At 43.6% G+C, this 12,139-nt stretch overlaps 1 protein-coding gene across 3 annotated transcripts in view; it reads left to right on the forward strand.

The window, feature by feature from the left end:
• The window catches only part of CERS4 (ceramide synthase 4), a 41,834-nt gene that overhangs the window by 15,637 nt on the left and 14,058 nt on the right, over positions 1-12,139 (forward strand). For all 3 annotated transcript variants that reach the window (XM_057376851.1, XM_057376850.1, XM_057376852.1), the window contains 3 exons: positions 456-629; positions 8,181-8,298; positions 11,003-11,121. In XM_057376851.1, the coding sequence (XP_057232834.1) occupies positions 456-629; positions 8,181-8,298; positions 11,003-11,121 (411 nt within the window). The remainder of the gene's footprint in view (positions 1-455; positions 630-8,180; positions 8,299-11,002; positions 11,122-12,139) is intronic.

The raw sequence follows: 12,139 nt of genomic DNA on the forward strand, positions 1-12,139 counted from the left end.
ACACAGAGATAATGGAATTACAATTGTAAATAGAAACAAATACATACAAAAGATCAAAAACTGAAAAAAAAAAAGGATATATACATAGGAGAATAGAGCAGGCAGCCAGCCCTGGAGCAGACTTGCCACATCCCCATAACATCAAACTGTAGGGAGGAACCTGTGAACCTGAGAAGTTTGGCCCTAGTGTTCTGTTGAATTCTGAGGCACTTCTCTCAATTTTAACCCTTTTTTGAGGTCTATGCAGGAGTCAGCACTCAGAAAGAACACGATAAGAATCTGTGAGCAATTTATCAGTTCCTTGGGCAGTGCTGCGTCCCACAGCTGTTGTGCTCCAACAGCCAGATGCAACCTCAGCACGGGTGTGATCCTTCCTTGGCTTCAGCAGCTTGTGCTGACAGGTTTTCCTGTGTGCAGGGCTCTCCTCACTTTATTCTGCTCTCTCCTCCTTGCAGGATGGCTCGCTCTCTCTATGAGTGGCTGTGGCACCATGAGTTCTGGCTGCCCCCAGGAATCACCTGGGAGGACATGCAAGAATCTGAAGACATTCATTACCCTCAGCCTCGTGAAGTCCTGCTCAGTATCCCTTTTGCTTTAATCTTGGTATGCATTCGGTATGCCTTTGAAAGGTAAGTTATCTGATACTGTTTGGGGGTTCTTAGGTACGATGGGAGCAGTTTGGGTCCAAAAGCTGGCTTTATTGTCTGTGCCAATGCATGATTGAAGAGGTCCACACAGACTCTATGTTACAAATCTGATGAGATAGATGCATTTTTCAGCTCCTTCTTTTCATCCCTGTGTACTGGCTAAAGGAGTGTGTCGAATTTAGAGCACAAACCTTACCCTTAAGGTCTAATTGCAAGCATTGTGACTTCCTGCATGCAAAACAGGTCATTCTAGGCRAGGTTTATGTATGTGTCTTTGAAGGCAGACCTGCTGGTTTGTATATGTTGCACATTATTTGCTGTTACAGGGTTGAGAGTGGCAGAAATCATGTTTAGACTCCATCACTCAGTTAAGTCTCTGTGGTGGTTTAGACTGTGCTGAAARTTAAAAAACACTGCACCCACGATGGTCCCTCCCTGCCCCTCACCGGAGAGGCAGAAGGGAGAGCAAAGCCCAATTAACATGAAAATTTATGGCTTTCAGATACCATAACGTAATTGAGAGAAAGACATGTATGTGCTCCAAAGAAATAGTCAGACAGGCTGAATAACTTAAGTTGCAAAATAGATTTATTACTACAAACTACTAAGAATACTACGGCACTGGGGAGAAGAAAAAAAAAAACAGAGATGGGGAAAAAAATTTACAAGGAGAAAAAAAGATTAAAAAAAACGGACATTTTAAGACACCTGTTACCCTTTCTGGGGATCCATCTCTTCCCAGGTCCCATTCCTCTCCACCCATCTTTGTGGTTTCTTGATCCCATCCCCCCACCACCAAAAAATCGGACCAAGTAAAACCATGACAGTCTCCTTTGTCCAGGGTGAAGGGGATGTGGAGTATCACACCTGACAGACAGACGTGGGTAAGATTCATCAGAGTGGGCTGAGCTGTGWGCTCTCATCTCAGCCCTGCCCAGCACAGGGGTGGCGTTGCACTGACCACCTCTCAGGCTGGCGGTGCCACTGCCCTCCCCTGCCATGGACAGATGTTTTTAGCTGCTTCCTCTGGCTTCAGGCTGCTCCAGACCCTTCAGTGCTGGGCTGCCAGGATTTCTGCTCCTCTCCTTCTGCTGCCATTCCTGCTTTTGGGGCTGCATTTTGCAAACTCTGTGATATCGTCTTCCAGGGCTGGCACAAGAAGTTACTCTGACTCGAGGATCTTTCTGGCTAGAACCATTTGAGTGTTTTACACATTACACTTCAGGACAGAAAATCTGGGGATTATGACAAAGGTAGAGCAAGAAATGACAAAGGTAAAGCAAGAAATCCTGCAGGGATCACTGACTTGGAGTTTCATTAAAGCTTTATGCAGTTTGGTCAGTAGTTAGCGTGGTTTGTGACACAACATGATTTCCTGGTGGCAAACTGAGATTTACTGCAGCATTAACCATTGTCAGGACTGCAGAGCAAGTTCCCTTTCATGATTTTGAATACATATTGAAGTGGTTTTCAACGTATTCAAAACCCAGTGTTCTTAKCAGCTCTCTGGAGAGGTAATCTTTGAAATCCACAATGGTTTTAAGTTTAGAAAGAGAAGAAAAATGACAATTTAAAAAATGTTTTATCATTCTCTTTTGAAAAATGGCTGCACCACAAAATGGAAATTGACTTTTCCATAGACTAGAAAGAYGTTTCTTCTGCAGATTCTCTGTGACACAAGGCTAGCTTGGAAAAGCTTATAGATGTTGAAATTATTCAGAGCTCTCCTGTAAGAATGTTTTTATGTAAAAATACTGGCTGTAATTTGGAGTGTTTTATTATAAACGAAATGTGTGAATGAGTATTGAAACAATCATTTTAAGATGATGCACAATTGGAATTCAAATCTCTTCTTTGTGAACAATATATTTAATGTGCATTCCGTAAGTTCCATGGTTTCTATCCTGCTCTTTCCTGGGGATGTAGGWGTCTTGGTTGCCTCTACTTAAGTGGACACCAACGTGCTCTAGGTAGCCATTAAACCAGGAGTGACTCACGTTTGTTCCTCACTGCTGTGTGAGACCTGGCTGGATTCTCAGCTCCTTCAGGCAGGCACTGCCAGTCAGTGATGGGGATGAGTTTGTGTTGGGGAGCTGGAAATTGGGCCCATGTCCTGCACGGGCTGGCACTTGGCCAATTTATGCCATGGTCAGGAAGGAGGAGCCAAATTCTTCGCCGTGGTGGCTCATGACAGGACACGAGGCAATGAACACAAACAAATGCATGATGCCCCATCTGCACATACCAAAACTCTCTTTTTTATTGTGAGGGTGATGGAACACTGGAGCAGTTTCCCCAGAGGGGGAAGGGGTCTGCACCTGCAGAGACAGCTGACACCAGTGGGACACAGCCCCCTCAGCCTGTGGGACAGCAGAGTTGGGCTGAATGATCTCCAGAGGCCCCTTCCAGCATCAATCCTCTGCTTCTGTGCCTCTGTACCTTTATTTGCCTTCCTCCTGCCACACCACTCCCATTTAATCTGAATATCTTTTCCATCTGCTTTTAGATGCCAATGGCCAGGTAAAAATATTTTTTTCCCATCCAAGCGCTGCCTCAGCTGGGAGTGTTTCYACAGGCCTGGTCCTACTCATTAATTTTAAAGCTGTTTTGATTCACAAACTTCATTAAATAAAAGCTTCATGTCACACCCTTGAAAAAGATAACATCAGAAGCCCATTTTACAGGTCTGGGAAACCTATAATCATAGCAGTATTTTACCTATGCAAATTACAAGCCAGTGTTCTGAGCTGTATTCTTGTTTGTCCTAACTCTGCAGTCTTTATTTCAGCATGACTTTTTCTCATTCTGAATCATTCCTGTTTCACATCCAGTTCATCCTGGAGAAGAAAGTTTCCCCTGGGAAGGGAGGTGTCAGTCCAGCCCTCAGTTTCTCCATTGCTTTATCTGCATAGTGATACTGGCCCTGTTTAAAATAATTCACACCAAGTWTGAGAATTGCAGAAGGAAATCATGTGTGTGTTATTTCTCATTTTCTTTGTAGATAACCCTGGCTGTATATCTTGGTATGCCTGGTCTGCAAATCAAAATGAGTGGCTGTRACCAGCTGACAAGTTGGGGTTTGGTGGCTGTAGCTTGGCCTCTGGCAGTTTATTCTACCCTCAGCCACCACCAGCTATTACTGGCAATTGTGCATCAGGTGCCAAGTGTTTCTCTCTCTAGATAGTTCCTGGTGGTGCCTGTTTTGGGATTTCAGAAATGTGTTCAAGTAATTCAACTGGCAGAACTCCAGGTAAATAAAAAGAGCCAGGGGAAGTCTGGAGGATTTTCTGCAATTTCTTAYCCAGCAGCTGCATCAGCCAGTGTGCTGAAACCAACTGTTTCATCCTTTGTTTGGGCATTAAMCTTGTGAAAGAACCTGCTTCCTCGAGGATGGATTTTCCTCTCCTTTGCACTGGCTGGCTGAGGAGAAACTGAGATGGCAATATCTGTTCTAGGAGCCAGGGGTTTGGTGGTGGCTGTGGGAAGAGGACCTGCAGTGTCTGGGTGTGCCTGGGAGAGCTGGGGAAGCTGTAGGTGCAGCCCTGAGGCAGAAGAAACAGCTCACAGGGTGTGAAGCAACTCCCTTGTGAGCTGGTTTGTGCTGGGGAAGGTGGGAACAGATGGCTTTGGTGCTGGAGAGTGGAAAGCCCTTTACTGCTGGAGTGTTGGCTATGCCAGTGCTGAGGAAAGAGCTGGGGGAGCCTTTGGTGATGACCTGAGAAAAGAGAGGATCTAGAACTTGGGAAGCTCCCCCGTTCCTTTAATATTTCCAGATTGCATTTGTGAGTAGGAGGTATGTCCTGCACCCATAACTTGGAGCTTGATTTTAAGCACATGTGCACCTTAGCAGAACTTTTCCCTGGATATGGCCCTGCAAGGATGTTGGCTTCTTTTCTAGTTATGTAATGTTTGAGACCATTTCTGTAGAAATCAAGTTATTGGAGTGCTGTAATTCTGAAGGAATGTTGCAAAGTGTTTGTTTTCTTCATGGTTAGTAAAATGTGWCAGCTAAAGTGATTTGAGGGATAGTAAAGCCATTGAAAAACAAAATTTATGTACAATTTTTGATTTGTCTGACTTTAGACTTGTCCATGGATTTTTGGATCTTGGGCAATTGAGAGGAAATGTCAGTGAATTTGAATCACATAGGTCCCAGAAGAGGATTTTAGTCAGAAATATTAGGTCTCTTTCTGAGAGGGTGATAATAGTATGTGGGCCATACATTGTGCATTTAAAGAAATGGACGTTCTTGATCTGCCAGGAACAGACACTTGAACTCAGAACCAGAAGAAAGAAAGGACACCAATTTTGAGCTTTTTACTTAGAAATATACTTTCCTGAAGTTTATCTTGCACAGACTTTTGTTGTTGATGTATAATCAGGAAGGATTTGCAAACAATATCCTGTTGAGTTCTTACGGGCAGTGTTTGGTGTAAAGATTAGGGACACGTTGTAGCATTTAATTGAAAACGAACCTGGCTGGGTTTGAACAGCAGCACTGARGTGACTCGAGCCCTTTTATTGAACAGAACAGTCAGTTTAACTGATGGGAAACATTCTCCTGCAAGCAAGAGAAGGCAGAGASGACTCCAGGAGCACAGTGAGAGCTCTCTGCCAAAGGAAAGCAGGAGGCTAAAAGGGATCAAAGACTAGAAGTCCTGATAGCTGCTGWCACTGGTTTTTAGTACTTGAGGGTATTTGCAAAGTGCCACCCTTATAAATAAATAAATAAATAGATAATTTCATCCTGAAAGTTAAACTATYTCTTGTGTCTCACACTAACTCTGAAAGCCTCTGCAGAAGGGGTGTAGCCTGCTTTAGAAAGGTGGGGGAGTAGCAGTTTAAGCCCCTTCACGATAAAGCCATTTAGTTTCAATTTCAGCAGGTTTTGCATGAGACAGTTTGTTCTGTGATTACTGAATAAAATGCTTTGGTGAAACTTTTGCCAGGTAAACCATGGAGTGAGATGCTCACAGACAGAGAAGTAGGCTGGTGATGAGAATCATCTCCCTTACTGTGTCTGACTTGAAGAGGGGCACAGTTTAGGCCTCAGATTTTGGCTTTTGTCCTGCAGAGTGCTGTTAAAGTGCTGTGTTGAGACCATCCATGACATATCTGTGATGTTGAAATCAGTACAAGCATCATCCTCTTAGGGTTGTTCTGGGAACATGTTTTAACTGAGAACTGAGTCAGAGCATACAGCAAACCCATGCAAACATCCCTTAGGAAGAATTTCAAGCCTCGATTTCCCAATGATGTTCRTAAAAGTAGGATTGGTTCCATCAATCATGGGCAAACTCAAAATTTCAACAACAAAGTAATTGTGACTTTGGTTACACCCTGTCTTTGGCCACTGCAACTGGCTTGTTTCTGTTATAATGAAATTTTGTGCCACAGCCATAAGAAATCAGCAGAAAATATAGACAAATTAGAGATTAAATAAAATTAAGAAATTTGTCAGGATTCTTTAAATAGTTTTTAGTAAAATTAATTTGTTGGCAAGCTGTGCTGACACCTGGCAGAAACATTCTCTTTGCTTTAATGTCCTGGAAAATTTCAGACCTTTCAGTTTGCAATAGTGCCTGATAAGAAGTTGCAATAAGGTTGTTTTCAACAATAGAATTGATTACATCTTCCTCTTCAGAGGTTCTTGTATCAATGCTTGACCTTTAAAAGAGAAAAATCAGGTCCACTTTAAGGAATAGCTTAATAAAAGAACGAAGACCTAGTGCAAAGCTTAACATAGATGTTTTCTCAGTCTCAGTGGAGTTATGGATACCATTGAAATATTGTGTCATTGTTCTTAGAACAGGACCTGGTGGTCCAGTGTTGCTGTTATTAAACCAATCACTTGATATTAAAAAAATCATTAGATGCAATTGAAGCATTTCCTGAGAGCAGTCAGAGCCAAATCCCAGAATTCCCAGGAATGGCTAAATTCCTCTGCCATCCAGCAGCAGTGCCAGGATGCTGCTAAATTTCACCAGAACTAATCAATGCTTACCCATGTTTTTGTGATGAYTGTGTATCTTGTTGCCAGCAAGCACACTTAGCCCTGGCCCTTCTCTTATAAGAAACATAATTTTTGTTGGTCTTGGTACATCTTTGAATGTTCCTATAGCCAGTGATGCCAAAGGAATTTCCCAGAGATGATGACAAAGAATGGTTGATACACAAGCAGGTGGGTTGGCTGTGCCAAAGAAAAGCAGAAATGAGCTGGAAATTAGTTACGTGAGGGAGCAAAATGTGTACTCATTCTGTGGTACAGCAGAAGTTAAAGCATTCCTTAGGTAGGGGGTCTTTTGCTTTTWATAATTGTTAATTAAATTAAGAAATGAATTCTTGAAAATAAAATTTCTAAAAGACCCTTCTGAAGGATGCTGGACCCAAAATAGTTCCTAAACACGTGTGCATATGGGGTATAAGCTGTATGACTGGCAGAGACCACAGGCAACCACACCAGATAATTGCAGCCATAGACATATCCCATGCTATTTTGAAGTGGAACCCCTTTAACACCTACATAGTGAAATAGCTCTCACAATCTTTTAAGCAAAGTGAAAAAAAAAAAAAAATCTTGTTCTGTGTCCAAATCATGAGGGAAAGCTGATCAGAGGACTTGCCTGGRCAGCAGGAGTGACCAGCAGAGCACACATGGGGCTCAGCACTCGCTGTCTCTGCTGGGTGCTGTCAGCTCAAACCATCTTCAGCACTGGTTTGCACTCAGTAACATAGAGACACTTCCTCAGTGGCAGTGTGCAAAAGGGAGCAATTAATAAGAACAGCTAATTCTCCAGAAATTCAGGTAAAATGCAGTTGACCTGGGTCTTTTTTTAAAAAAAAAAAGTTGTTTGCCAAGTTTCCTGTTTGTGCCATATTTGTGCAAGATCTCCCTCCACACCTTCAATGAGGATGTTTCCTGCTGCTGAGGTAGAGAAGAGTGTTGGTAGGGGAGGAGTTGAATTGTTGAGCATAGGAATTCTCTGAGCAGTTTTCCTTGGATGATTTTTTCTATTTATGCAGATCTTTTTTGCTTTTTTTCACTGTGAAAGACTGAAGATGAGCACATAGTGCAAACATCCCTTCCATGATAAGGTTTCTAGTTGTCATGTCCTTATTTTGCACCTGTGTTTGATTTATTTTGGGAAGCATGGAGGTAAGTTATTCCAGGAAACACCAAGTGGCCTCCTGTTTGTGCAGGACATTTCTTCTGCATCAATCCTACACCTCTGGCAGAGCCTCCCTCGATCCTGACCAAGGTCTCAGTTCAGGTGGATTCCATGTATGTTCCGTGTTCTAGATCAAGCAGGGAACAACATTTAGGCCTTCTCATCTGTGTGGTTCTCCCCATCAGCTGCAAGCAAGCCAGAGACTATGACTGATGATTCAGAAGCTGACAAAGCATTTGCAATGGTTTGCCAGCGGGTGTAATTYTGAATATCATAGCACAGAGCTCAGAGCAGTTCTAATGGTGCTGCAAAATCAGAAATCACTGTTCTGTTTTTGGCTGAGCCTTTATGTTTTCTTTTGCAGAGCCATAGCCCTGCCCCTCAGTRCCAAACTGGGGGTGAGAGACAAACAGAGACCAAAAGCTCAGCCCAACCTCGTGCTGGAAACATTCTACAACACGCACCGCAAGAACCCCGAGAAGGTGAGTCCCTTCTTCCTCTGCTTTCCTGTGGATTTAGTGTCTTTAGTCAAAGAAAATCCCATTTTGAATCGTGAAGTTTAGCAATGCCACTCATATTTGGAAGCTCAGGAATGCAGCAGGAAACACAATAGCTCTGATCACCTGAGAGCAAAGGGTTCTCCTGCAATGCCATCATCTCCCAGTTCTGATCTGAACTCCTGCAGGAAACTGCATTCCCAAAGGAAATAGTGACAAGTGCTGTTCCCTCCAGTGCTTACCTTACACACAGCACAGCAGTGACACAGGCTCTGCCTCAGCATCAGTGACACTTTCTCACTGTCAGGGTGCCAAGGGTGCCCAGAGAGGTTGTGAAATTTCTATCCATGGGAAATCTCAAAGCTCTCTGGACATGGCTCTAGGTAGCTCTGTTTGAGCAGGGCCCATTGGACAAAGTGACCTCCATGGTCCCTTCCAACCCCAGCCATTCTGTCATTCATTCTTTTCATATACTGGCAAATCCTGTAAAAAATCAGTCACATCAGCTGCCTTGAGCTTGCTCCCACATTGCTAGTCCCTGCAGTTCAGTGGATGTGTCTTACCTGATCTAGTCCTGGACTGGGCCATTGTGTTGCTGCACCATCCATGAGTTTGAGATTGGCCTTGCAAGAAGCCATAGTCTAGGTCATCATCACAGAGATTGTGAGGAACTTCAGAAACCTACAAACACAGCTGATGGGTAGATTTCCCCTGAGAGATAAGAAGAGTGATTTTCAAGAACCTGGCAAGGTGATCCAGAGTTGTAATGGCTACTGCTGACGAGACAAACCACTGGCAGGATTCTGAATTGTCAGGCAATATTAGAATTTAACCTGGTTGGTTAAGTCCTTGCATGAGAATCCTGTGGTAGGGAAAGGAATCTGATTTTCTTTCCATTTGTTTTTATAGCCTTTCTTGTAGCCTTGAAGCAACAGCTGTGAGCTCTTCCCAAGGATGGGTGAGCAGGGAGCTCACTATGGGTTCCTGTCCCAAGAGACAATCCCACTCCACACACGTTGTTTCAGCAAGGCAGACAAGCATGGTTTGTGCTGCACTGGGGCATGAGGAACCCTAGGACATGCAGCACCAGGTTAGAGGCAAAGGAAAAGAGGCTAAAATCAAAATGTCAGCATTGATGGGGGTAGTGCAGCCAGGCCATCTCTGCAGCAGTGGAAAGGAGTGTTCTTAGGGACACTTGCCAGTGTGGTCGTCCCTGACCTTCCACTTCAGTCCCCAAAATCCAAACAGTCCCCTGCCTTTCAGTCCCCAAAATCCAAACATTTCTCAGTAAAACTGATTCTGTGGCAGAGATTGAACTCAAGAGCTGGCTTTGCCACCAGGTTTTTCCCACATCTCTCCCTGCACCCCATGGCACTGCAGTGGTGTTTTTCTCCCGGGTCTGTGATATCAGAGCAGATCCTCACCATGAGATCCAACAGCAGTGGGAGCAGGCAGGAGCTGCTGCCTGGCTCTCTGCACTCTCTGGGGACACCTCAACCAGTCTGCTGCCTTCCCTCCTCTCCCATTGTCGCTGTTGGCCAGACACAAAATAACAGATACAAAGACACACATATACACACACAAAAAATAATCCCTTTATTCTGAGACAAACCTCCTTTATCCACTTTAATAACCAGTACATACATTTGTATCACACATACATTAGTCAGTAAAGCTATCACTTTCTACTCAACAGCATAAGATTAATAAGTTTGCAAAAGCTACAACATTAATAATGTTTATAATTATAAGCCACCTACATTCCAATCTCTTTTTCTCAAGACAACCAAAGACGTAGCATTTTTCTCCCATACAAGCTGTTAACACTCCCTACATCCCATGNCCTGATGGAGCAGTTGGAGAATATAAATTAGCATCTCCATTTGTCTCCACCACCAGAACACAAGTCAAAAGACACCRTATCTGAAAGTTGGTAATGAACTCATTTTTGTACAGCACACACTATGTTATGTCACTCTCACGTGATACCATTCAGGTGAATGCATTCCATGAAAGATTATTGCTTTACTTAAAAAATAAGGCTATCCATGATACCTCCAAGCAGGGACATAAAACATGACAAACATTTTTCATGTCACATGCCGAACTCTTAACAGCCTAAGGACAAGAAGGAAGGTAATTGCAGGATTTCTGTGAGTAATCTATTGAAGAATTACCCCTTACAGGTTTACCACAAACAGGAGAATATCCGGTATGAAAATTATATTTCCTCTGCTAATAAAGTCCATTATGATACTGCATCAGAATTCTGCAAGGCATGACAAAGTTTAGTGGAGAACTTTAAGATATTATTTAAGTTGCAGTGATCTTTCTTGGAGTGACAGATTTAAGGGATTTGGTCCTGMAAGACAGGGTGAGGAAGTGATCTGACAATGAACTCATGTGAGGAGAAAACACCAGTTTGAAACTGGAGAAGTTTACATAAAAAATGAGACATTTCAACATCAGCATTAATAACCAATTGATGAGATGGGAACGGACAGATTTTCTGCTATCCAAGTTCCTTATACTAGGAATGAACAGCTTTCACAAAATGGAAATAAAATTGGCCTAAATGGACTTGGGCTTGCCAGGAWCTCCAGCTGGGTTCAGTGGTGTGTCAGATGAAATACTGCCCTGTCTGACCTCTGGGTTTGGATCTGAACCTGCTGCCTCACCTCTTTTCCAGGATGAGCTGCTCAGTTTAGCCAAGCAATGTGACTTGCCAGTGAGGAAGGTGGAGAAGTGGTTCCGGTGCCGGAGGAACATGGACCGGCCCAGCCTGTCGAAAAAGTTCAGCGAGGCCTGGTGAGCAGGAGCAGGAGCCATGAGGGGCAGATTTTCAGCAGACTGAGCTCCACAGACAGCTCAGTGCCTCCCCTGCCCTCCATCCCTACACAGAGATTCCAGCTCCCTTTCTCCCTCCATCCCTACACAGAGATTCCAGCTCCCTTTCTGCCTCCATCCCTATGCAGAGAACATCGTGGGTCTTCCCTGATCTTCTTGGCTCTTCTGGGACTCTGCTGCTTCTCTGTTAGAGAAACATTTCTTGCTTTTCCCCCTTATTTGCACTCCCAAAGTCTCCTTTTACTGCTGTGCTTTTATTYCTTACTGGGCCTTTGTTTCTGACTGTTTCTGACTTTGTCATGCTGGCATTCTGCTCTGACACATAATTTTACCTGAAAAACTCTCTGGTGTTTGCCTCTTACTGCTTTGCTGCTGTTTCAGTACCTACTAAAAGTCATCCTTTCTGTTGCCTTTCTGATATTTCCCTTTGCCTTCTGCAAGGAGATTCCTTCTGCTGCACCTTTTCTGGAGGTATTTTGCACACTGTTGCCTTCAAAAACCACAGGCAGCAGGCTGGCTTGGATTCTGCTGTTATTTGACTTCAGCATCCTGAAAATCACAAACCAGCAGCTTCCACAGGGGGTGGGAGCTTGTGAGCAAAGAACAAAAATTGCCTTGGAAATAGCTGTGTGGAAATCCCCCTTGCTATGGGGAGGCTCAAAATAAACCTCAGGTCAGGCAGATCTGAGTGTCAGTCCTGGCTCAGCTTTCTACAGAAAAGGAGGATTCTCCMCAGCTTGTTTGGAATGCTTCATTTATGAGAGGCTACTCTGCTATTTGTGTAAGGGAGTGAGTTCTCCCAGGAAAGGCCACAAAGGCCAAAGAAATCATKAAATTCCTGGAGTACTCTTCATCTATCTAAAAGTGTGTATCCATAGGGGAATCATCACCTTTGAGCTCATCAGCTTGTGCTCCATTTAACACTCTGCCTCTAATACAAAACGCCTGCCTAAAAACCCTCATTCAAAAAAAAAAAAAA

This window comes from Malurus melanocephalus, unplaced genomic scaffold (assembly GCF_030028575.1).
Source record: "Malurus melanocephalus ecotype Western Australia unplaced genomic scaffold, MMel_1.1 scaffold_293, whole genome shotgun sequence".
NCBI classification, from domain to species: Eukaryota; Metazoa; Chordata; class Aves; order Passeriformes; family Maluridae; genus Malurus; species Malurus melanocephalus.